Source organism: Gorilla gorilla, chromosome 16 (assembly GCF_029281585.2).
Source record: "Gorilla gorilla gorilla isolate KB3781 chromosome 16, NHGRI_mGorGor1-v2.1_pri, whole genome shotgun sequence".
NCBI classification, from domain to species: domain Eukaryota; kingdom Metazoa; phylum Chordata; class Mammalia; order Primates; family Hominidae; genus Gorilla; species Gorilla gorilla.
In genome coordinates, this window is record NC_073240.2 from 101877707 (window position 1) to 101903204 (window position 25498).

A 25498-nucleotide genomic window follows, 5' to 3' on the forward strand; every position below is an offset into this window, starting at 1 on the left:
CAAATTGGTAAGAACTGAAATGCCCATCTTCTCATGAATTGATTTTAAAAACTATGTAGTATACAGTACTATCCAGCAATACAAAAGAATGAACTGTCGATACAACATGGAAGTATTTCGGAAACATCATGCAAAGTGAAGTAAGTCAAACACAGAAGTCTACATATGATTCTATTAATATGAATTTCCAGAAATGACAAAACTTTTTTGACCAGTGGTTTGCCTGGGACTCAAGAGTCTGGGAAGGGCTAAAGAGAGATGAAGGAACTTTTTGAGATGATGGAATGTTCTATATTTTAAATAGGGTGGTGGGTTATATACTTGTATACAGTTATCAAAGCTCATCATCTGTACCCTTAAAGTGAATGCATTTTACCTCAATAAAGCTGTTAGAAAAAAAAATCCCCTCATATTCATAGGTAATGTTTCTTTGCTTCTGTTTATATACATTAAATTTTTTTCTTGTAAATTTAAATGAACTTGTTGAGATTATGCTACAGCTTATTTAAAATAAGTTCCACCTGGGGAGAAAATGTTTGATAAGGGGACAAAGTAATAAGTTCAGTGGGGTTGCTGTTTTAGATGAAATGTTTAGGGAAGGCTTTTCTTTTTTCGATAAAAGGACATTTGAGTGGATACAGAGTGACATGAGTTCACTTAATGTTTTCACGTCTTGTCCATTTCTTACTGAATTTCTGTCTAGGCATTTTGTAGTTTATGTTGCTATTACAAATGAGATATTTTTCTTACCTTATTTCATGGGCTAATAATCTTTAAATTACATTTGTTTGCATTTTCATTGCTTCTAATCTCCCATTTGATTTTAACAGAGACTATGCAGGTCATTGTTGTGTGTGTTAATCTGTGTTTTTCCTTAGCTCAGTGTAGCTTCAAAATGTACATAGAACCTGAAAGAGACCTGAAATGGAAACCAAAGATGCAAGTGCAATGTTTTGTAACATAATTTTAATTTTACTGTCAAATAGAACGAGTATAGGATACAAATAAGGATGGTGGCTGAAGGGTGGGAGAAGTGAAAAGAAGGTATTCTTAAATTTCACTTGCAGATTAAGAGGGAATGTCTGCAAGCAGTTGACTGGCCAGGTATAGATTAGAAATGACCTCTGGCAAGATGTTTTGTTTCATTTGAATGGGGGGGCATCTTGTAGATTTCACGCCTGACTTTGAACTTCTGGTAAGCGATGCACCTGAAACCGGCTTGAGTGACTTAAGGGCTCAGCGGTATCTGCCCTGTGGAAACATTAGTGTCATGCTCATGCCTTACCAGCAGATGGCAGCAAAATGCTGTGTTAAAATGTTCTTACCCTACTTAAATTTAAGTCCTGTGGTAAACAGGTACTGTATATTTTTCTTTCAGTTAAGACCAAGGTAGATATGATGCCCTTATTTCCCCTAAATAGATACAACTAATACTACCATTGTGTACTGTCACTTTACAGTAAATGTTTTTAGAAATCTACATGATATGGCTTACCTAAAAAAATCTTATTTTGTATAGGTTTTGTTAGCAACTCCTTCACTGAAATACTTTCCACAGTATTGTTATTTTACATATAGTTTTCTGCCTCAGATTTTTCTAAGAGAACCATTTGTCATATATGTTCTAGACCTAAATAACATTTATTAAACAATATGTGAGTTTTCACTCACCTGTGGAGGCTGTGTGTGTGTATGTATGTGTAGGTGTGTGTGTAAAACATTAATGATTTTTTTCTTTTATTAACAAGCCAAAAATTAAGGTGACTTTTACAAGAAGAGAGCATTTTCATCCTGGGTAGTTAGGGCTGATCAATTGATCTTTTACATGGAATTGCTGACTTCTAGGAGGTGCCCGGCATAACCAGTCCTCGTCCGTCTTCTGCCCCCAGCCAGGGATGCCATGGGGTGAACGCCATCAAGAACCAACCTTTGGCTTAATGAAAGATCTGAGGCCAGTGACAAAAGTCTGTGACTTGAGTCACATAGCAGATAAATTATTATAGTTGTTTTTCCTTCCCCAGAGATCAGTCAATTAGGAGAGGTTTTTGGAACTGTTTTAGAAAATATTTTTACAATGCTGAGGTTATTCACATAATGCATTGCTTAATTCTTATAAACTCCAAAGTTCGTGTAAAACTAAGAATTCAGAATAGACTTCTATCTTGTGAAAAAACAATTTATCAAGATTACTTGACATATATCTGAGATGCTTTGGAATTTTTACAGACCACAGAAAAACTTTTTTCTTATTACTTAATATACCCTAAAACAACACAGTGTGCCAGAGCATAGTGTATCTGTAATTTAGAGCAGCAGATGTTGCTACACATGCTTCTCTTTAAGACCGAGAAGAAGCACAAGAGAAAATAAAACAAAAAGTTCAAAACAGAAGAGAAACATGAAACAGTGCAGAGATGAAGGAGTTGAGTAGCCAGAGGCAGTTGGTTAAATTAGCAAAGACAGGGGATGTGGTGATCTGTACTCCGTGTTTTTTGTGTATATCTTTTTAAACACTTTGTCTTTCTCCTTTCATTAACCCAGACGTGATAACATTCTACAAAATTTATTTTCCGTTAAAACCAGACTTGAATTAAACTGAGGAAAAACGTACTTGATATTCATTACAGTGTTTGGTTGCTTCACATTTTATATGAGAATTGGCCACAGTTTGCTGTGCCATGGTAATGTTTGTTGTTTTGTCTTGGAGTCTGCTAATACTTTCATTTTGGTTTTAACTCCAGCTGATCCTACAGTTAAAGACTTAATCGGAGGCTTCACGGCTCTTCATTATGCAGCCATGCATGGCCGGGCCCGCATTGCACGCTTGATGTTAGAATCTGAATACAGGAGCGACATCATTAATGCAAAAAGCAATGACGGCTGGACTCCCCTCCATGTGGCTGCCCACTACGGCAGGGACTCGTTTGTCCGGCTTCTCCTGGAGTTCAAGGCTGAGGTTGACCCACTCAGTGATAAAGGTACCACACCACTTCAGCTCGCCATTATCCGAGAGAGGTCAAGCTGTGTGAAAATCCTCCTGGACCACAATGCCAACATCGACATTCAGAATGGTTTCCTGTTGCGATACGCCGTGATCAAAAGCAATCACTCTTATTGCCGAATGTTCCTTCAGAGAGGGGCAGACACAAACTTGGGTCGCTTAGAAGACGGACAGACTCCTTTACACTTATCTGCCCTTAGGGATGATGTGCTGTGTGCACGGATGTTATATAATTACGGAGCAGACACGAACACACGGAACTATGAAGGACAGACCCCATTGGCTGTTTCAATAAGTATTTCTGGAAGTAGTCGACCATGTTTGGATTTCTTACAAGAAGTCACAAGTATGTAATATAATTATTACTTTATTGCATTTTTTTAAAATTTGCATCTTCTGAGGAGCTTAATGTGTTTTTGCAACTTAAGATGACTAGATATTAATCATTCCTATAACCACTGCTTGGTAAGCGATGCCTCATTCTTCTGAAATAAAAAAATAACTTTGACTGTATCACAAGATTTCATAAAAATTCAATTTGTTTCTAAATGTAATAGGGGTAGACAGTAAGAGTGAGGGAAGGAATGGAGAGAAGGACAGAGAGGAGAATTTTTTTTAAATGAACAAAGATCTGTGTTAGAACAAGGCAATTCCTGTTGGTCGTGAGGATAATCTTACCTGGCTTCCATTGACTGCAAGTTGAGGAGTTAGAGGGAGAATTTTGGATCTTAGATTCCTTACCTGTGAAAATATCCTAGAATTTGTGCTTTATTGCTAAGTTGTTCATGTTTTAATTGTGGCTTTTCTGCCTCATGAGAACCCACATGAAATGGAGCAGTGGTGCTGTGTATTTAGGGATACCGCTCGTGGAAGTTAAGGATGCTAGAACTTGTTGTAAGAAAATATTTGCAGTGGGAAGTTTGGCACCACTGTCCCTGGACCACATGGCTTCCATTGTATTTGAACGTTCTTGTGTGGGTGCTTTTTTTAAAGCCTGGAAGTGTCTGGCCCACTTTCTGTAGTAACGCGTGCGTCCTAGTTGTTCCTCTGATGGAGTATCAGCTTGTGTGTACTTAGCCATCCTCTCTTGTCAAGCTTCCATGTGACCAGTTGAATGTGTGTCTCATGCTTAATGTCCAACATGAAGCTAAAATCTGTAAACAAAATGGATTTTGCTGTCTGCTGAACTTTTTAATGAGTTCCTTTTTCCTCACTGGTTTTGAACCTTCGGTCATTATTATACAAGAAGACATATTAACATCCTGGGTACCAGCTACTAGAGGACAAGGGCTTTACTTGACCTGCTTGTAAGTAACCCACTCTACCCCTTGGAGCTGACCTTTGGAGTACAAATTTGCTTTATGAAGAAACAAAATGTAATTTGAATTTTGCAGATTCATGGAAGAAAAGATGCAATTATTATCACTAATGTTTTCAGACCAAAGCGTAAGAAAAAATCACACTACTTAGTCTACTTAGTGCTGGCCAGTACCAGTTTCTGTAATGTTGGAAATGGTCTCTCTTTGCTGTCCAGTATAGCAGCCACTGGTCCCATGTGGCTGCTGAGCACCTATTAATGTGACCGTTGAGGAACTGAAATTTCAATTTTATTTAATTGCGATTTAAGTTTAAATGGCCACAAGTGCCTGGTGGTTCCTTTGTTGGTCCACACAGATCTGCCTGCCTTGGGAGAGGTATTTGGGGCTGACTGGTGGGTGTTCCATTGCAGAAAGCTTCTGAGACACACAGAAGTCGCCACAGATGGGAGATGTGATACCCGCAGTGCTGCAGTCCTGCTTGCCCTGTTGTTGTTCTCTCAACTTCTACATTACAGACTTAGTTATGATGAGTGTGGCCGCCCTTAGGAAGGCATGTTGTATACTCACTTAAATGCCTCAGCCCCTTTTTTTAAAATACTTTGTTCAGCAGTTAATGGCATAGACTAGAGCTAGACTGCAAGAGTTTGAGCCTTAACTCTATCCCATGTTAGCTGTGACCTTGGCCAGGTCGCCTAATCTCTCTGTGCCTTAGTGTCCTCACCTTCAAATTAAGATAATACAGGCTTGTTATGAGGATTAAATGAGTTAATATTTATAATGCACTTAACACTTAAAATGTTCTTGTTCTTTGTAATTGTTTTTCAAGATAAAGTGTGTAACTAATAAAGTGAGGGGGATTAACAGCGAGGACTGGCTTGCCACCAGCAGAGCAAATCTTTAGATTCATATTCAACTCAAGCCTCCCAGTTTCAACCCTGTATACAACTGTCCAGAGTCTACGTGGAGGCACGCAGCCAGGTGGCCGAGAGGAGCCGCTGGGCAGGACAAGCACGTGGGCGGCTGCCGTGTGTCCCTGAGCCCTCAGAGCTGCCCCTAGCAGTGCTGTTGGATAGCAGGAATGTTGAGTTACAGACTCACATGCACTTTAAAATTTGAGCAGATAGAAATGTCAGTGGGGACTGCCTCTGTCTGTGCTTAGGTTCTCCACTGCACGAGGAGCAGAGCTGTGCGCCTAGGAGGTCCTCAGTAGTCCTGGCAGTCTGGCTGACTGCGCACAGCGAGGGGTGGGGACTGAGGAAGCACGGGCTGCTTTCCTGAGTGCAGGGCCCTCCGTCTGTTAAGGCTCCAGTTGTCCTTTGTCTTCAGGTGCCTCAACATAATTTAGTATTTCTTGACTCTCCAGTGGTGTTTCCTGCCAAAAGCAAATTTGGTGTTTCTGCTTCACCTGTGTGTTCTTTGGCTCTAAATAGGTTTTCTTTTCCTGGTGAACAATATGGGCTAGAAGGAGCAGCTGTGGCTGATGCTCTGGACTGAGCTTTCTCATGAAAAGCAGCTTGAAAGGAGGTTGGTTGGTTCAGGGAGCACTAAATCAAAGCTGAGAGCTTCTTCTAGCCCGCGTGCTGTGAGCACCGCAGCCCCAGGCATCATGCTGTTGGCTTATGATTGGAGATCGCAGACTGCCGAGGTATAAGGACAGCAGAGGGGCCACATGGTGGTCTTCATTCAGGGACATTTTACTCTTCATCACACTGTTTTGACTAGAAACAGATTATTTAAATTGGAAGAGACCAAAAAAATTATAATACAAGAATTTAAAAACTACTCTGGCCTTTTGGAAAAATTGCCGTAAAAACTCTGATCTATATAGTGCAAAAACAAAAAAAAAAAAAACAGAGCGCACCTGTGGCTTGGTAATAAAGTAACATCTGCTTGTGACTTGTTAGTGCTGAGTAGGGGGAGAGGCCATGAAGAGCTGCTGTTGCTGTTCCCTACAGCCAGCCCGCTGTCCAGCATTCAACCTCAGAACCTCCCCCTTCCAGGACGGCAGGAGGCAGCAGGGCCCATCCATGGAGGAGCCACTTCTCTGTGCCCAGGAATGATAAACACAGCTAAGAGGAGCCATAGCACCTGCCTGAATAATGAGCACCACCTGTGGAAGGAAAGCTGCGTCCCACTTAGTTGGCAGTGTTTATAAGAAGCCAGTTTTTGGTTTTTTACTTGTAGCCAAAAAAAAAAAAAAACAATGGAATGAATAAATTAAAGAGAGAACAGTGAAGGTGTGACCGACGTCAAGTAGAAATGGTAGTGACGGCTGGGCGCAGTGGCTCATGCCTGTAATCCTAGCACTTTGGGAGGCTGAGGTGGGTGGAGCACCTGAGGTCAGGAGTTTGAGACCAGCCTGGCCAACATGGTGAAACCTCATCTCTACTAAAAATACAAAAATTAGCCGGGCATGGTGGCACATGCCTGTAATCCCAGTTACTTGGAAGGCTGAGGCAGGAGAATCGCTTGAACCCAGGAGGCAGAGGTTGCAGTGAGCCAAGATTGTGCTACTGCACTCTGGCCTGGGTGACAAGAGTGAAACTCTCTCAAGAAAAAAAAGAAAAGAGAAAGAAAGAGAGGAAAGGAAAGGGGTAAGGGAAAGAAAGGAAGAAAGGAAGGAAAGGAAGAAGGAAGGAGGAAGGAAGGAAGGAGGGGAAGGAAGGAGGAAGGAAGAAAAAAAGAGAAATAAATGGTAGTGAGGACAGACAGCAGTGGACATTCTGGAGGTAAATAGCCCCTTGTGCCTGGGCCAGGACTGGGTTGAGGCAAGTGAAGTGGCCAGGGCACAAAACTTAGGAGGCCCTCATTCTCAGGCTCATGCACACAAAGTGGAATAATGTGTACATAATGTTTGCACACACACCACTCCAGAACTAAGAGGATCCCGGAGGCTCTGGCATGTGGGCATTGGTTACAGTTCTCCAGCCTCAGGTGAAGAGCAGAAGGTTGTGGGAATGTTTGCCCCATTCAAAAGAGAAACAGTGGTTATGAACAAGAAAAGGGTGACACAAGCAGATGTTATTAAACAGGTACAGTACTATAACCTTGTGAAAAGATTGTTCCTCAGTAAAGCTTGAGGAGTAAATAATACCACCCATCCTGAAGAATCACATAGTGAGTTACTGAGTTTTTTTTCTTATCTTCCTCACAGTGTAAACTCCCATAGTCAATGTATGGACCAGGGAGTTATTCAGAATATGAAATCTTTTAGAAAGAGATCCCGTGAGAAAGCTGAATCTCATGCAGTGACTAGCAGGAACGTTTAATCATATACGTATTCACGTGTACACACATAGAAAAGTGAGGCTTTAATGATCGGCACAACTGGAATTTTGTTCAAAGAGAAGTAGGAGAAAATATATGTTTTTGGGGAAAACCCCACCTCAGAATGCTTAAGCACAAATTATAGACCTGGCAAGGTAAGTACTGTTCTCACCGAGCCACTTCTGCAGCTGAAAGGAAAGGATTGAAAAGAAAAGAGATAGGGCCAGGTGCAGTGGCTGACACCTGTCATCCCAGCACTTTGGGAGGCCAAAGCAGGTCGATCACTTGAGGCCGGGAGTTAGAGACCAGCCCGTCCAACATGGTGAAATCCCGTCTCTGCTAAAAACACAAAAATTAGCTGGGTGTGGTGGCACGCACCTATTGTCCCCGCTACTCACGAGGCTGAGGCAGGAGAATCTCTTGAACCTGGGAGGCTGCAGTTACAGTGAGCCGAGATCACGCCACTGCACTCCAGCCTGGATGACAGAGTGAGACTCCATCTCAAAAGAAAGAAAGAAAGAAAGAAAGAAATAGTAGCTGCAGTTCCTTGTGCAAATGGTATGGAAATTGGAGGAAACTTTCAGTAACACAGCCCAGTGGAAGGTAAGATAGCAGTAAACAGGATGGCTCCCTCCTGGAGAATGCCACTGGAAAGGAGGCGGTGTCTGATTGGCTAGATTATTTGCAGAAAAGAGACCATACTGTGCTTTCTACCTGGGAATTCCTTTCACTGTGAGGCTTTTTACCCTTTACGTAGGAGGGAAAGGTTGAAAAGGCAAAGCAGAGTCAAAGGTTGGTTTGCCCCAGCAGACAAGGTACAGCACTGTTGGGGGGTCACCTTGTCACTCCTTTTTCCCTTTGCCAATGACACCCACATCTGTACTGTGTTGAGAATTTCACCTCCTCAGAGCTGCTGCTTATTAAGGCATTAAGACAGGATTTTACAATTACCATCTAATAATTTCATTAATCTTAATAATTAATGGTTGTTTTAAATTCCCCGGCTGGTAATTCCAACACCTGTGTCATATTTAAGTCTTGCTCTGATGCTTATTTTCTCTCTCCAGACTGTGTTTTTTTCTTGCCTCTTAGTATGTTTTGTGATTTTTTTACTGAAGCTAGGCATGGTGGGTAACAGAAACTGAGGTAAACGGTCCTTTGGCCTGAGGCTTTTTATTAATCTGGCTGTGAATTGGGCTGTGCATCATGTTTATTGCAGCTGTAGGTGCCAGAGGGTTCCGGTCCCTGCAGTGCCCTTGTTTCTGTCCCGTGTCTTGGCTTTGGGCTTCCCTAAGCAGCCTCGTTGGAGAGAGGGTGCATCCTGCAGCTTTCTCGGCTTTCATCCTCTGTTACACGGTGGAGCCCCATTGGTGCAGTTGTAAGGTGTGGGGAGGGCCGGTGGTCTGCAGTCTTCTGATTCACTCTCAGTCTTTCAGTGGGCCTGTGTCCCTAGGCTGCGTCTTCACACGTTTCTTCTTGTGTAGCCTTTCCAGCCCCATAAGCGAGACAGGAGGCCAGAGGGGACTGGACTCAGGAATGCGCTTTCCTCGTGGCTCTGAGACAAGGTTCTGAGAAAGTCTTTCCCCCCGGGGCGCGGGCCTTTGTCATGGAGAAGGTTCTGGGTGCATTTCACAAGGGTTACTCTCACCTCCTCATGCTGGAGCCGTGAGAGCGTCTTTACTGGCTCTTTACCTTGAGGACTGGGTGGGGTTCCTGGGAGTAAAACTCACAGCTGAGTGGGGGGCTTCTTAGTACTGGCTGCCACTCTCAGGTCAATTCACAGTCAAATTTACCATTTCAGTGTTCGTCAAAATTACCATTTCAGTGTTCCTACCAGTTTATGACTTCAGTGACTACGGCTGCAGGTACACAGATCTCAGCCGTGGCTCTGAATTTGTTTCCTCTCCAGATTCTGTGGTGGAGGTTTGCCCCACATCTTCAGTTTTCTGATGGATCCATGAAAAGTCATTGACTTTGAGTTTGTTCAGGTTTTTTGTCTTGTAAGAATGGGAGTGATGATTTCCAAGCTCTTTACATGTTGGAACTAAAACTGGAAGTCTAGTTAGTTTATCATTTTTACTTAAAATAGGAAAAACATATCTGTCCGTTGTCCTTTGAGCTGATTAATGTTTTGCCCACTGGGATCAGGTGTCTCCTGTACATCATCCCAAAGATCCCCCCGCTGTGCCTGTGTCAGAGGCGCTGCTGAGTCGGTAGAATGGGATGATAGAGCAGCTAATGGGCTTCTGATCTAGTGTCTGACCGGCCTTATAAACTTTGACAAGATGTTTAACACTCCCCACACCCCGCTGGGATCAACTTCCTTCTCTGAAAAACAGGGGAATTGGAACATAGTCCCCAAGTCTCTCCGTTTTAAAAATTCTTGCCACTAACCACTCTTAAAGGCTATGATTTTCTGCTTCTTGTGATTTAAAACAAAACAAAAATTGTTTTTTATTTATTTATTTATGTTAGAATGATGTTTTTCAGTGTGGACTTTAGCCGGGGCTTCTCAAGATTGTGTTAGGTACCTATGAAATCAAAACGAATTTCCTAACAATACTAAGATGTGATTTGCCTTTTTCACTGTGATGACATTTGTGTTGATGGTGTACAAGCAGTGGCAGGTGAAACTGCTGGCATGTTAGCGTGAATCGAGACAGTGGCCCCGGCCGGTACTGGTCATTGTTCCCCGCCAGACACTCTCGGGAAAAGACATTCCAATTCCACTTAAGAATGTCTGTGATGAAGCAGTAAAATTAATTTTATTAAATCCTGTTCCTGAGAATACTTTTTAAATGTTCTGTGGGATGGAAATGGCAAGCATTCTTACTGCATACCAAAGGGCAGTGATGATTGGGGAAAAGCAGCTTCATTTGTTTGAGCTGAGCTGGCAGCTTTTTCATGGAACACCATCTTCACCTGAAAGAGTAGAAGCTAAACTCTAGCCGTTTAGTCCTGGGTATTTGGCAGACATTTTCTTGAAAATGAGTAAAATTCACTTGTCACTTTAAGGAAAACAACTGATAGGACTTAGGGCCAGTCGTAAAATTTGAGCTTTGCAAATGAGGATTTTAGAAAACTTGTATTTACTGCTGTGAGATTCCTAGTATCTAGAGACTTCTTCAATCAGTGAAGATATTAACAAAAGTGATTTTTTGATCTCATGTAATGGAACAGGTCAACATTTGGAAGCTCCGCATAACCCAATGAACCTTGTTTTCCAAATGACTAATGCATAACGTGACAACAGTCACACATGGATAAACGGTCCATTTCAAGTGCAAGGTGAACCAATGGATTTTAATGTAACAGAGTACGAAAGTTCATCTGTTGGTTCCAGATTTCATATTGTAACTAACCATTAAGAAACACCCACTTGTCTAGTTTTGATGGAGTATCAGAGAAGATCCAAAGTTACTTGAAAAAAGTTATTTAAAAATTCCTTCCTTTTCCAACTGCGTATCTGAGTGAGGCTGGATTTTCTTCAGGTGCTTCAGTCAAGACAGTATGTTGTAACAGATGAAATGCAGAAGCAGATCTCTGACTCCAGCTGCCTTCTGTGAAGCCAGACATTAAAAGAGATTTGCAGAAAACTGTTAAGAGGTGCTGTTCTCGCAAAAATCCTTTTTGTTTTGGAAAGCAGCTCTTTTTTTTTTTTTTACATAAAAATTTATTTCAATTGATTGTGGATTTTTTCTTATTTTAAGTGAATTGGATATTTTAAAAATTTCTCAATTTCTAAAATAGTAAATATAGATAAGTATAACTGACATAAAGATTCTTTGAGCTTCTCCAATTTTAAAAGGGCAAGGGGGTCCTAACACTAAAAAGCTGAGACCTAGTGATATACATTCCCTAAAATCAGATTTTTAAGGGTGTCCTGTTAGCCTAGTGTTTCAGAATTTGATGAATCTCTAATGTATTTCTGTTTAAAGTTAAAATCTGTGGATAATACGAGATGTTATTACATTATTGCTTGCCATTTACTATCGTATTTACTACATAGGCTCTGCAGAGATCAGTGATTTCCTGAAGTTTGTTTATAAAACTGGCTGGCTAGTTCAAAGGTAGCGTCCACAGCCAGTTACAGATCAGATCCCTCGTTCTCCTCTTTCCTCCCTTCTCACTACTGCACTTGACTAGTCTCAAAGAAAAAGAAAAATTGTGGTTCTCCCAGATACTGTGGAGTCCAGCAGATTCATCGTTCACATCAGTTTGGAAGACTAGTACCTTGGATCCTAGGTCCAAGTTTCAGAGGTTCGCCGTGCGCGGTAACATATCAAAGGGGCCAGGAAGTCCTTGAATAAATACATCATTTATTTGTTTACGAGTGTGAACAACTTACTTTCACGGCTTACTTTGACAGAGCATCTTTTTAATTATTATTTTAAGTTCTGGGATACATGTGCTGAATGTGCAGGTTTGTTACATAGGTATACATGTGCCATGGTGGTTTGCTGCGCCTATGAACCCGTCGTCTAGGTTTTAAGGCCCGCATGCATTAGGTATTTGTCCTAATGCCTCCCTCCCCTTGTCCCCCACTCTCCGACAGGCCCTGGTGTATGATGTTGCCCTCTCTGTGTCCATGTGGTCTCATTGTTAAACTCTCACTTATGAGTGAGAACAGAGCATCTTTTTTTTTTTTTTTTTTTTTTGAGATGGAGTCTTGCTTTGTCGCCCAGGCTGGAGTGCAGTGGCGCGATCTCGGCTCACTGCAAGCTCCACCTCCCGGGTTCACACTATTCTCCTGCCTCAGCCTCCCGAGTAGCTGGGACTACAGGCGCCCACCACCACGCCCAGCTAATTTTTTGTATTTTTAGTAGAGACGGGGTTTCACCGTGTTAGCCAGGATGGTCTCGATCTCCTGACCTTGTGATCTGCCCGCCTCGGCCTCCCAAAGTGCTGGGATTACAGGCGTGAGCCACCGCGCCCGGCCCAGAGCATCTTTTATTCCTGTGGCAGGCTCTGATCTAGGTGATTCTTAAGTCAGAGAATACGCTAGTTTGGTATTTACTCTCCGTAGGAGGCTGAGCTGAGGCAGTGATCTGTTTGTAGTAGACACTGTTCAAAGACTGGAAGCAACCGCCAGTATGCTTTGGTGGTGTGTAACAGGGAGGGCTGGGCTGTATTTTGATTTGTACATTTTAAGGAGTTAACTGACATGTGTTTCTAAAAGAAAGAGATCAAGTAGATGGGAATTGAGTTGTATAAATGGTTTTGCAGAAGACAGTCTGTCACGTACTTAAACTAGCTGCTTTGTGGAACATTAATCACACATATCTGAAGATACTATTTTATAAATATCACAGTAACCTGAAATATTTTTGTTTAAATTTCAGCAGTAGTCAAGTACTGTGTTCTAGCTGGAGAAGTAAAACTTTAAAGGCAGCGTTTCAAACTTTAAAATAACTTAAATAAGGAGTAAGAAAGATCACGACTCCTCCTTTTTTTTTTAATTTTAAGAAAGCGGGCTTGGGCTTTCTCCGGTTAAACCCCATATAGCAATAAGTATATGAGCAGCCGTTCACACAAAACGCCTCTAAAACAAGTGCCTTCCCCTCTGTGTTCCTTTTGCATGCTACTTTGATATTTTTGTAGGATGGTTTATCCAAAGCAATGTTGTGTAGTACAGCTCTTTGGAGAAGTAATTTATGTAATACATTTTAACCAGGGGCATTTTTGATTATTGATTTATAATTATATCGTAGTCTTACTAGGTTTTTCCGTCCCAGTTATTAAGAATCACTTTTAGAAATAAATAGTACACAATTTTTGGTCAAATTGCATCACATTTTAAGGTTCTTTGATACAGAAAATATCCTGCCCTTTATAGTATTTGTATTACTTTCTGTTTTTAATATAGGCATCTAGAGATTTCTTGTCATTTGACTTAGTGCAAATGGAAAATATAGTTCAGAGCTCATTTACCTTTGGAAAAAAGCTACCAATAGAAAAATATCATAAGTCTGATGTTGTATACATTGGGATTCTATCTAAGAGAATACCGTAATTGTTATTTTAAGGAGAGCTGGAAACTGCCTTTGTCCTATAAAGTAAGATTTGTTTAGCACATTTCATACTAGGGTCCCTCTGAAGGGAATTCAGAGGCAAGAGCAAAGGAATAAAATGTGTTTATGGTAGGATTTTTTTCTTTTCTTTTTTGTTTTTTTTGAGACAGAGTCTCACTTGTCACCCATGCTGGAATGCAGTGGTGTGATCTCAGCTCACTGCAACCTCTGCCTACAAGGCTCACGCAATTCTCCTGCCTCAGCCTCCTGAGTAGTTGGGACTACAGGCACGTGCCACCATACCCAGCTAATTTTTGTATTTTTAGTAGAGATGGGGTTTCGCCATGTTGGTCAGGCTGGTCTCGAACTCCTGACCTCAAGTGATCTGCCCGCCTTAGCCTCTCAAAGTGCTGCGATTATAGGCGCGAGCCACCATGCCCAGCCTATGGTAGGATTTTAAAATGGGAAGCTGAAATAAAACAGAGGTATTGGGCGGCCATCCCAGATGTTGACCTAAGATGGAGAGAGTCTGAAAGTTCAGGTGTGTAGAGCAATCCAGAGGACGGAAATCTTTTACTTCTTCCTTTGTGCCTCCCTCCACCTCCAATTTCTACCCCTCTCCACCCCAAAGAACAACTTTGGAACTTTGTTTTGCCTTCATTTTGCTCACTTTGGGTATTTAAAAATGCTTTTCCTCTCTACCTTTATGAATCCAGATATTTTTAAACAAATAAATAAGTTGATCGTATCATAAAAACGGTAATGGCGATGTCACAGGGAGGTGATTTAGGATATTTAATTTTCTAAATTATGCCGCTGGCCCTGGTTTTGTAATTTACGCTAGACCCTTCAAAAGATGATTTCCTATTTTATACCAGCCCAATTATTACTAATGATGGGCTTCTTTATAAAATGGAAAGACTAATAACCCTTTGAACTATTATGTAATTCCATTGTAGTTCATTAGTATGAATACCTGGTAGTTTTTTCTGCATCCCCTAAAGGGTTTGTAATTCTTTAAATTATGCTCTTTTGTGAGATGTCTTCCAGTTTTCCCTGTTATGATCCCGTGCACGGGGAAGTAGTTCTCTAACAGGGGAGGAATTAATTTTCTAAGATGCCTAGTAAATGGTGTGCACATTTGTGTTGATTTTTCTTGTTTCATTCTCTTTATTCTCTTTCTCTGCCTTCTCTTCTTCTGCCACTGCCCTTCTCTTCCCTTGGCCCTTTAATCTCTGGGATAGTGTATTGTTGAATACATACAGCATTAATAGATGCGCAGTAAATACTTTTAAGTGATCTGTCGACAAAAAAATAAGTACTTCTCTTTCAGTCATAATCTTCTACTCTTAAAATGCCATTTCTGAAAAAAATAGCTCCTTAGACTGTCTTAGAAATGACAGTACTTACCATAAGCAGTCCTTATTATGCCTAAAATTTAGCTCACTTTTCACTCAGCAATACTGGTACATGGCAAGAAGATTTCATACCTGTACACTCGTGGAGAAACAGTGTAGTGATATCCCTCACTTCATCTCTGCACATCTTTTTATACAGGTAAAAGCCCTCACATCTCTGCCTGATTCAAGTCAGGCAGGGATTTCCAGAATGATTTCTACCAGTTTGCTCAGGACTGTTTCCCACTAATGGGTTTCCAGTTGCTTCTTTACTGTTAAACTGTCATGTAGTTTTCTTACTGTCCTGACACCAGGAAGATGGAGACTCCAGCTTCCAAAGAGGGGCCCTCTACTTTTTTGGTAACCAGAAGCAAACATCCTTACACATATTTAAAAATGTATTTACCTGGTACTTAGTATGTGCTTGGCACTATTGTAAGCACTTTTCCAAAATTAACTTTTTTAATGCTTGTAAAGCGTTTGAGGTGAGTGTGATTATTATGAGAACACAGGCAGGAAGCTAAGGAGCCCAAGATCACAGAGATTGCAAGTGGTGGTGGGGCCAGAAGCCAAATCCAGGCAGCCTGGCTCCAGAGTTGATGCTTTTAACCACTGTGATATGTCTCCATCATTAAAGGAAATTCTGCAGACAGGAGCTACACATGGTCAAGAAACCTTTAAAAGGTCAGATTCTCCCGACAACACACATTTAAAGGAAAAGAAAAATTAGTCTAGAGCATTTCAACATATTGACTAGAGCATTTCAACAAATTTAGGCCTAAGAATGTGCATTTTTCCCTGGGAAGGGCTTACGCAGAGATAAATAAACTTGTGAGGATGGTAGCATTTCTGTCAGTGCTTCCCTTGAATTGAAGTTGTTGGCTCATTTTTGCCCTCTTGCTTCTTATCATAGACAATGAAGAAAAGCTAGTGATACTTAACGGTATTCTGCCTGAGGAATCTACTTAAGTAGATCATTAGGTCATTAGGACATTTCCTATTTACCACATTACCACATGTGACAGTGTTGCCAGACTTTGCACTATTACATGCACACAAGGCTTCCCTGTCTTCCAGCTTCTAGTAACAGTCAAAAAACTTTTTTATACAGCCCCAACCAACAGGCTTCTTAAAGCCCTTCTGGCTTCCTTGTAACGCTCACCTCAAAGCCCTCCCACTGCCTGGTACCAAGGGCAAAGCCCCACTTTCAGGTCCCAGAGTCTCACTCGGTTATCTAATGCTGCAGAACTTTAGTGGCTTAAAACAACAAGAGACGTTTGTTTTACTTCCCTGCTCCACACGTTATTTTCTGGAGCAATTTGACTGGGGACTCTCTGCTTTGAAAATGGCTCACTCTTGCGGCCGGGCGCGGTGGCTCATGCCTGCAATCCCAGCACCTTGGGAGGCCGAGGTAGGCAGATCACCTGATGTCAGGAGTTTGAGACCAGCCTGACCAACATGGTGAAACCCTGTCTCTGTTAAAAATACAAAAATTAGCCAGGCGTGGTGGTGCATGCCTGTAGTCCCAGCTGCCTGGAGGCTGAGGCAGGAGAATCGCTTGGACCCTGGAGGTGGAGGTTGCAGTGAGCTGAGATTGTGCCACTGCACTCCAGGCTGGGCCACAGAGTGAGACTCTGGTTAAAAAACAAAACAAAACAACAACAACAAAAAAGGGCTGGCTCAGGTGGCCGGCAAGTTGGTGCTGGCAGTTGGCCGGGAGCTCAGCCAGGGTTGTCTGTCAGTGACCTCAGTTCCCTTGTATAGGTTGCTAGGGCGTCTTGGTGGAATGGTGGCTGTGTTGCGGTAGTGAATGTTCCAAGAGTCTGGCAAGAGCTGCATCACCTTTTATGACTTAGCCTTGGAAGTTACATAACAACATTATCACCATTATCATAGGCTCACGCATTTTCAAGGGGAGGGAACATAGACCTCATCTCCTAATGACAGGAGTATCCGGCCTCATTGTGGAAAGGCATGAGAGATAGGAGGTAATGTGGTCATCTTTGGAGAGAACAGTCTGTCACAAAACAAATCCATATCAGCAGATCCCCCATTCCATAACCTTTTGTCTCAGTCCCTTCTTCTTCTTCTTTTTTTTTTTTGAGGCAGAGTCTGTCTCATTCTGTCTCCCAGGCTGGAGTGCAGTGGTGCAATCTCGGCTCACTGCAACCTCTGCCTCCTGGGTTCAAGTGATTCTCCTGCCTCAGCCTTCTGAGTAGCTGGGATTACAGGTGCCCGCCACCACGCCTGGCTAACTTTTTTTATATTTTTTTAGTAGAGACGGGGTTTCACCATGTTGGCCAGGATGGTCTCAATCTCCTGACCTCGTGATCCGCCTACCTCACCCTCCCAAAGTGCTGGGATTACAGGCATGATGCACCGCGCCCAGCCAGCGCCTTCTTTTTTACCTTAGCTAAGCAAATTCTAGTAATTTAGTTTTTACCACTATTTTGGATGATACGTTTTCATTTAAGTATGCCTGTATACACATACGTCAACTCTTTCCTCTTCTGTTTTTTGCCTGAATATGTTGTGGTGGTTCTTTTTATTAATATTAAAAAGGGTCTGGCGTGGCGGCTCATGCCCATAATCCCAGCACTTTGGGAGGCTGAGGCAGCTGGATCACCTGAGGCCAGGAGTTTGAGACCAGCCTGACCAACATGGTGAGACCCCATCTCTACTAAAAATACAAAAGTTAGCTGGGCATGGTGGCACACGCCTATAATCCCAGCTACTCGGGAGGCTGAGGCATGAGAATAGCTTGAACTTGGGAGATGGAGGTTGCAGTGAATTGAGATTGCACCACTGCACTCCAGCCTGGGCAATACAGTGAGACTGCATTGCAATAAATCAGTAAATAATACTTAAAAAGAGCCCGTCATCTATTAGGAAAATCAAATTCTTTAAAGAAAGAAGATTCACATCTAATTCACATTCCAGTTTGCATTTGCAGATCAAATACTGTAAGCATTTACTGAAAAATGACAATGATAATTTATTCTTTTCCTAAAGTAGCCCATGAATAGTGTTGAAAAATAATTAAAAACAGGCTTGGAAATGATTTGCTGTTGACCTGAGTGTGTTTTGTGGCACGCTGACTGTTTTATACTTCAAGGGCAAACCTATTAAGCATTCATTCAACTCATATTCGCCGAGTACCGTGTCAGCAGTTGGGTTTACATTGGCAAATGGGGCCAGACATGGTCCTCCCCTCATGGCGCATGTCATATAGTGAGGAAGATGAGCATTAATTAACACGTAATCACCAAATAAAGGTGAACTCACAACCTTATTAAATGTTATAAAGGAGAGGAACTCTGGGAGTATCTGATGGTGAATCCTGACATAGTCTCCTGTGATGAAGTGCTATTTTGGCAGAGATCTGAAAGGCGGAGGAGACATAATCTTCCCAAGAGGCCCATGAGTGTGTGTGTCACATCCCTGTACAGATCCATGTACAGACATCTGTGGATACACATACTCCTAGTTTACAGACATTTCCAAGAAAGCTGTCACTTCTGCTGCCATTCTGTTAAGAGACCACATAGCAAGTAACCTCTCGAAAAGCGTGTGTTCATACAGGCCTTACAGAGCAGAGGTCTAAGTCAGCCTTTGTCATTTATGAAGAAGTGCTTCCTTTTGAATAACGGTGATCACTGTAAGCAGGTACAATGGATATAAGGGAGAAGGTACAAGAATAGTTTTCCAAGTATGGTCTAGTGGGCCCTGGAGTCCCCAAGACCCTTTTAGGGTATCTGTGAGGTCAAAATGATTTCTTTCCTTTTTTTCTTTTTTAAACAGAGAATGCAAGCCACAGTTTCGGTTTTATAAACACGAACTTTTGTATTATAAATACAAAATAAGAAAAGACAGTGATAGGTGTTATGAAGGGTGAAAACTTTATATAAACTTCAAAAGGCTGCTTTCTGCATCTGCATCAATGTAATTTCATGATTCTCTACCAATTTTCATTTATAGAAAGAATCTCTATAATCAAATTATCATTCGAGTTCATGACCCCCGGAATATCTGTAGGAATAGTTTATTGTCTGCTCCTCCACTCAGAAGGAGTCCTGTGTCTGTCTAGCCTGCTCTCACAACTTTCTCTTCATGAGCAGCCACATCATAGAGAGGAGCCTTACAACTTCTTGAATCCCACAGCTTGACAGTGTTATATAAGGATCCTGAAATCTGCTGTGGTTCATGGGTAGGAGACCGTTTTACTCATGTCTCCCAACCTGTATGTGAGGTTAGGGACGGCAACACGAAAGAACCATCTTTAGTTTGGGGATCCCACAGTCTGATATGCCTATCTGTGCTTCCAGATGCTAAACATTTACAAAGTGGAGAATAGGAAATACAATTAAACACTTTATTTCCTGTAAAGTTGACTTAAGATTGCCAAACGCGACATCCCACACACTAATTTCATGGTCCCAAGATACACTGCAGATTTCTTCAGCATCTGACCACAGCACTGAGGAGATTGCTTCCTTGTGGCCAGAGAGGGTCACTATGGGAGTCCTTGTTAGTCCCAACTGCTCTGTTTTCTGTTTCTTTCTTGGTCAGTTTGTGGATTCCTCCATTTCGTCTTCTTCTGTAGGGACAATAGACCAGATCCTTAGCATCTTATCTCAGGAGCCACTGCAAAATTTAGTTCCTGAGCTGTCAATAGCTGTGGAATCTACACTTGGGCAGCAGCGTTGGGTTTTCACTTTGTTTCTCTGGACATTCCACTCCCATAAGAGAATAGTCTGATCCATAGAGGCACTCAATAGTAACACGAACTGTCTTTTGTCACCCAGGCCACATCTGTTACAATATCCATGTGTCCCACAGTTGTCAATGTTGACTTTCCTTCCAAGGACCAGATTCGAGAAGTCTCATCGTAAGAACCAGTCAAGATCCATACCTCTGTCCCTTGAATTGAACTGGTCCAGTCATCAAGGACACTTCATTCTGGTTGGGGTGCAGTGTACTTCTCCGCGTATTCTCTTTCCACAACCTCTTTTAATGAGGTGTCCCCCCGTTCCATGTGTTTGACCAAGGGCATTCACAGAAACTGACCCTTAATAAGGAAATCAAACTCCACTTATTTGTGGAACTCATTTCTGCCCTTTAGTAATTAATTGATGATGTCACTAAGGTCAACACTTTCAGAGACAGCAGGGATTGAGAAGGCAACATCATCAATGGCCTATTTCTTGTGATCAGTGTAGAAGCTTGTTTGCAGCTGAGCCATGTCAGGGAGTGTACACAACTTCCCCACAGTTATGGGTTAAAACCGTAGGCTGAGAACGGGAGCTCCTGTCTCTTAGGACTACAAAGAGACAGCTCAAAATTACACTGCACAGGTAAGCGAGAAGTTGCAGTCTAATCCCGGACTCTCCGTGGATCTCCTCCATGGTCTCCTCCTGATTTTCGTAATAACACTGAGACATGATTTGCCTTTCTCTCATTCCTTTTATCACGAGTGTCAGTTTTTTCCAGAGACTAGGTGGTGTGATTGATGTGATTTATCTCAACAGATTGAATTCAGAAGCATATATGAAAATTCAGCTATCTATTAAACCATACATTAAAAGCTTTGCAAAAATGTGAAAGAATGACATTCTTCTTGTTAAATTTTTTTTTGGTTTTGGAAAATATAGTTATTTTTCATAATGATGTGTTATTTATGTTAACATGTAATGGGTTTATTAGAATGAATTTAAAAGTATTTATAAAATGTCTGTTTTAACTTATAATATGGCATTTACTATAGAGATAGCCCACATAAAAGTTTTTGGGGGTTCGCAATAATTTTTTAAAGTGTAAAGGAGTTTTGAAACCAAAAAGTTTGAGAATGACTGAAATATGGCATTCAACTTGACTTTAAGCATGTTACTTAATCTCTCTGAGACTCTATAAAATGGGGATGATGATCAAAGTACTTCCCTCATAAAAGGATGAAAGGAGTTAATACATGTCATGAGCTCTTAACAATACATGGCGCAGAGTAAGTATTCAATATATATTAGCTTTATTATCATGTTTAATATGAAAGCAAAACTTCCTTGACTCCAAACACTACTGAAGCACAGCTGAAGAATTCTTCCATGTTTTTGGAGACATCTGTATTGTTTTTGTAAAACAAAATATTCCAAAGGGAAAGAAATAGGATTTTGTGATTTTTCTTTTGAATTGAGATATAACAGGGGTTTTTACTGGCAAGTGATCAGGGTGTGGAAGCTTGAAGCGATGTAGATTCAGAATACCTTGAGGCGCTTTTTCACACCCCCTTCGTGCCGCACTCCTCAACTGTCAGCCTTACAGCCAAGGTTCTGCTGTGTTCAGAATCACGGCAAACAGGTGGGCAGATCTGCAAAGCTTGTTTGGAAAGCTCCACAGAGACCATGGTGGGTGTCCGGGCTCCAGTGTCCTAGACCCAGAGCTGAAAGGGAGGCTCACAATAGGGGACATCTCTTTCAGTCCCCACACTTTTCAGATTGAGAAGCCAAGGCTCAGAGGAATGATTGGCTCACAGTGGCTCACCCAGCATGAGAGAGACCTAGTCAGGACGAGAACCAGAATTTTCCTGGTTTCTAACAGAAAGGATATGAGGCTTAGAATCAAAACTGTTTTTAGTCTCAGTCGAAAGCCTGAATTGGTTGTCTGATATTAAGCAACTTGTTTACATCTGATACTCAGTTTTCTTATTTGTAAAATGGAGTTGAAAATATCCACCATCCCAGGGTTGTGAAAAGGATCAAATAAGGCGTCGCATGAAGGTCCTAGGACACTTTGAGTTGGTATCTTTCCGGTCCTTTGCATGTCAAGTCCGTAGAGAGAACTTCTCAGGGAAATGAACAGTTCTTTTCAAAAGTGCCTTAAATATTGTGCTTTGTGGCTTTGTAACATTTTCTTTTTTCTGTCTTTTTAGGACAGCCCAGAAACTTGCAGGACCTGTGCCGAATTAAAATTCGACAATGTATAGGTCTTCAAAACCTAAAGCTACTTGATGAACTACCAATTGCCAAGGTCATGAAAGACTACTTAAAACACAAATTTGATGATATCTGATATGCCAGAACTGTGAGCAAGATTAGGAGTTCTATTCCAGATACTTAAAAGGCTTTTTGCCTTGCACAAAGTATATCCTATGCAATTTCTGATTTGCTGTGAAATCAGAAAGCAGGTATACACTTTTGGGTTTTCTGTTTGTTTGGTTGGTTTTCATTGTAGGGGAGGGATTTTTTATATATATATATAAAAACACACACCACATGCTTGAAGGTCTTAATTTGGTTTCTTGGTCCAAGTTTAAGAGGTCCAAGCTTTGTATACAATACTGCATTTAGAAAAATTGTCTTTTCTTAAATGGCACAAGCAGGTTTGGAGTGGAGAATTTACCCTTTCCAAATGTATGGTTCCTTGGTAAGCACGGTATTCTAAACCAGCAGAGCACTTGTTAACGTTTGGAGGCACAGTTTCACCCAGGGCGACCCTGGGTTCTTTTGGAAAATGCCCTAAGAAATGTTTGAAGTAACGCTGTCACCTCATTCATTTTTAATGAGTACAAACTGGCCGTTTCAAACTGTTCTTTTTCCTAATTAATGTAGCTTTCGGATGACATAAATCCAGTACCTCTGCTTTTCTTTTGGTGTGCTCTTGTTTTTAACTTATTTTTTTTTTTAACAACTGTAGTACACTACCCTGAGACATTGCGTCTCGATTTCTATCTCTAGTTAGAGTTGTACTTTTAAAAAAATTAATGGGAAAGAAAATAACTTTGTGAAGCCAGTGTATTCTGTTTCTAAAACTGTGCCCGCAGTGCAATACTCCTTCTGGTGTATTTTATCCATTATTTCACTTGCTGGTCGCCATTTCACAGCCAGCTTTGACATGCCCGTGAGGACAGGGGCCGCCGCTTCAGTTGTCACTGCAGAGCCATCGTATGTCAGTTGCAATTTCCATTTGAAGCTGTGTCTTTGACTTCACTTTAAGCAGAAAATGTTGTACCCTGCTGGTACAAAAATTGTTAAATCATTTGGCTTTGATGGTTCAATAATTTGGGGTGGCTTCATGGTGTTTCTTTTCTTCCCAGTTTAAAAAAAAAAAAACTTTTTAAGCATAAAATCTTTAAGGGGTACACATTTATAAGTCTGGCTAATTTCTAATATGCTAATTAAACATTTCCCATTTTAAGGTTATATACAGTGAGGCTCTTCAGGACAGTTATTTTCTGGGTTGATTGGGCATATGTTTGCCGTGTAAACACGGATATGATAAAGTGTCAGTAACAATGGAAAAGGTCCCAGAGGCATTAGGCATCTAAGAGGATGCCCTCAGAAACGTATTCTGGCTTGATTTGTGTTATTAACTTCAGAAGAACCTTTTCAGATGTCCCAGTATCGTTCTTAGTGCTTTGGGAAAAAATATTTACACACTGTTAATAAATTTGTTATCAGAAGTTTACAAGACGAAGGGCTTCTCTCGTCTGAATTTCTAGATTTAAGTCATGAAGTGTAAAACTGTTTCACCCAGAAGTGTAACTAAGCAGAACTAGGAGTTTTCTCTGGCTTCACCTTTTTCAGAGCCAGCAGTGCTATTTTCTCAAGCACAGCGTTTGCTCTTAGACTCTGATCTGCTTGTGCCTAAGCATTGCACAGGTTTCCGAAGACGGGCAGCTTCAGAGAAGAGGATTATTCGGGAGATTGCTGGTGTGGCCCATAGACTCTTTGGCATAGACTCTTTTGCAGGCAGCCACTCTGAGTGTGGCCAGTTCTATAACCATCCCCAAACTAGCTGGAGCCTGATGGATAGGAACGGGTAGTCTGTCCTCTTCCCCATAAAAATGTTCCAAAAAGTTATCTCCAGAGAGAGTCCCTTATGAAGACAGTTGCCAAGCTGTATTCTCATTCTTTAAACTAATACCCAGGTCAGGGCTAGGACACACTAGCACTGTCAGGGACATGGTGTGGCTAGAAATGAATTGAGTGTGACTTCTCCCTACAACCCCAGGCCCAGGGATATGAGGAGGCAGAGGGGTGCCTGGAGTTTCTGCACTCTCATCAGTGATGTTCATGTTACACTTGCACAAGGGCTTATTTCCACGTATGTGTGTGTTAATTTATTCACTTAGTTTCAAATGATTTTCTCTCCCCAGCCATTCAGAGGTTTCCAAACTAAGCCACTGAGTTTGAGTCAGGGAATTCCACGTAAAAAGATCAGATTAAGGTAAATTCTTTGTTCTGTATTGCTGCTGTGACTTCAGAAAAAAAAAATTATGAGAGCTCTTCCTGGAATTTTGAAATTTCTATTTAATGAAGAAGTGTATAATTCCATTATTTATTGTTTGAGGTTTGATTTATCTGGAAGCTTAAAAAGAATGTTTTATTTTTGTTGTTAATAAAATCCCAATCACATTTCACAATAACTAAAATGTCTCCAGGTGGGTTACTGGTAGATGATAGTGGTGACACCTGCAGGTCTGCATTTGAATTGGATTCACAGAGAAGCATTCCATGGTCACATAATGAATAGGGAGAACAGATATTTTCAGAAAAATCAACCGATTGTTTTTTCCAGAAACAGAACAGAAAATGTTCAGAATATTTTCAAATTTGTCAGATTCTTCTATGTTTCCTTTGAAATTTATTATTTAAGCCTATTACTAAACCTTTATAAAAATATATTTGGCAAATACACCAAAGAAACCAGCTTACAAAAGATTATGATCATTAATGAACTGCAAACCTCATCTTTCGAAAACAAGGTTTTGTGTTTTTTTTTTTTTGTAAATATTTGTGTTTATAAATGTACAGCAGAGTAAGAGTGTTTTTTAGATTATTTAATTCCCATATTTCTAAACTATTTACTACACAGTAATCCATGCCTGTTAGTTTGGAGGACTTGCTGTCTCGTTTTTGAATTCATTATCAGTCATGCTTGGAACAGCATTTCCACTAGAGAATCCAGCGTTCTGGCAGTAGCAAGAGTACACATCTGGAGCATGAGGGACTCTAGCATGACTCGTCAGATGCACACCCTAAGAGACAAGAATGTGTAGTTTAATGACCGGCGTGGACCATACGAAATTGAGATTCTAACTTTCCTGCAGGAGTGCTCATGAGCCCAGAATGTGATTGGGATAAGGCTATTTGCCCACAAATTTAGCTTTCATGTAACTCCTAGTGTGTTATATCATAATGTATTTTGTTCTTCCTTTTTAATGTAAGTTTTGCTTTGGGTCAATTTGAATTAAATCAAATCTGATTTAAAACATGTTGGAGTTGTATTTTATTTCCAGTCTACCTTAAGTTTTTAATATGTCCAGCTATTTGGTGAAAATAAATAAAACTCTATCCTTCCTTCATCAGCATTTTAGATCGCTGGGAGTTAAGAATATGATGATGCGGAAAACAATACCACTCTCCATCGTCACCAGATAAGCCATTTCTTACCCTCCTTTAATTTGTTCAGTGCATTCTGCAAATACCCACCAACAAAAGATGATCACAG

The 25498-nt window shown here is 41.2% G+C and overlaps 1 protein-coding gene and 1 pseudogene across 1 annotated transcript in view; one reads left to right on the forward strand and one right to left on the reverse strand.

The window, feature by feature from the left end:
- The window catches only part of ASB7 (ankyrin repeat and SOCS box containing 7), a 49816-nt gene extending 24557 nt beyond the window's left edge, over positions 1-25259 (forward strand). The window contains exons 5-6 of the mRNA XM_004056827.4: positions 2742-3347; positions 21918-25259. Of these exons, the coding sequence (XP_004056875.2) occupies positions 2742-3347; positions 21918-22057 (746 nt within the window). The 3' untranslated portion in view covers positions 22058-25259. The remainder of the gene's footprint in view (positions 1-2741; positions 3348-21917) is intronic.
- LOC101133634 (ribosome biogenesis protein WDR12-like) lies at positions 18997-20237 on the reverse strand (annotated as a pseudogene).
- Positions 25260-25498: the final 239 nt, after the last annotated feature.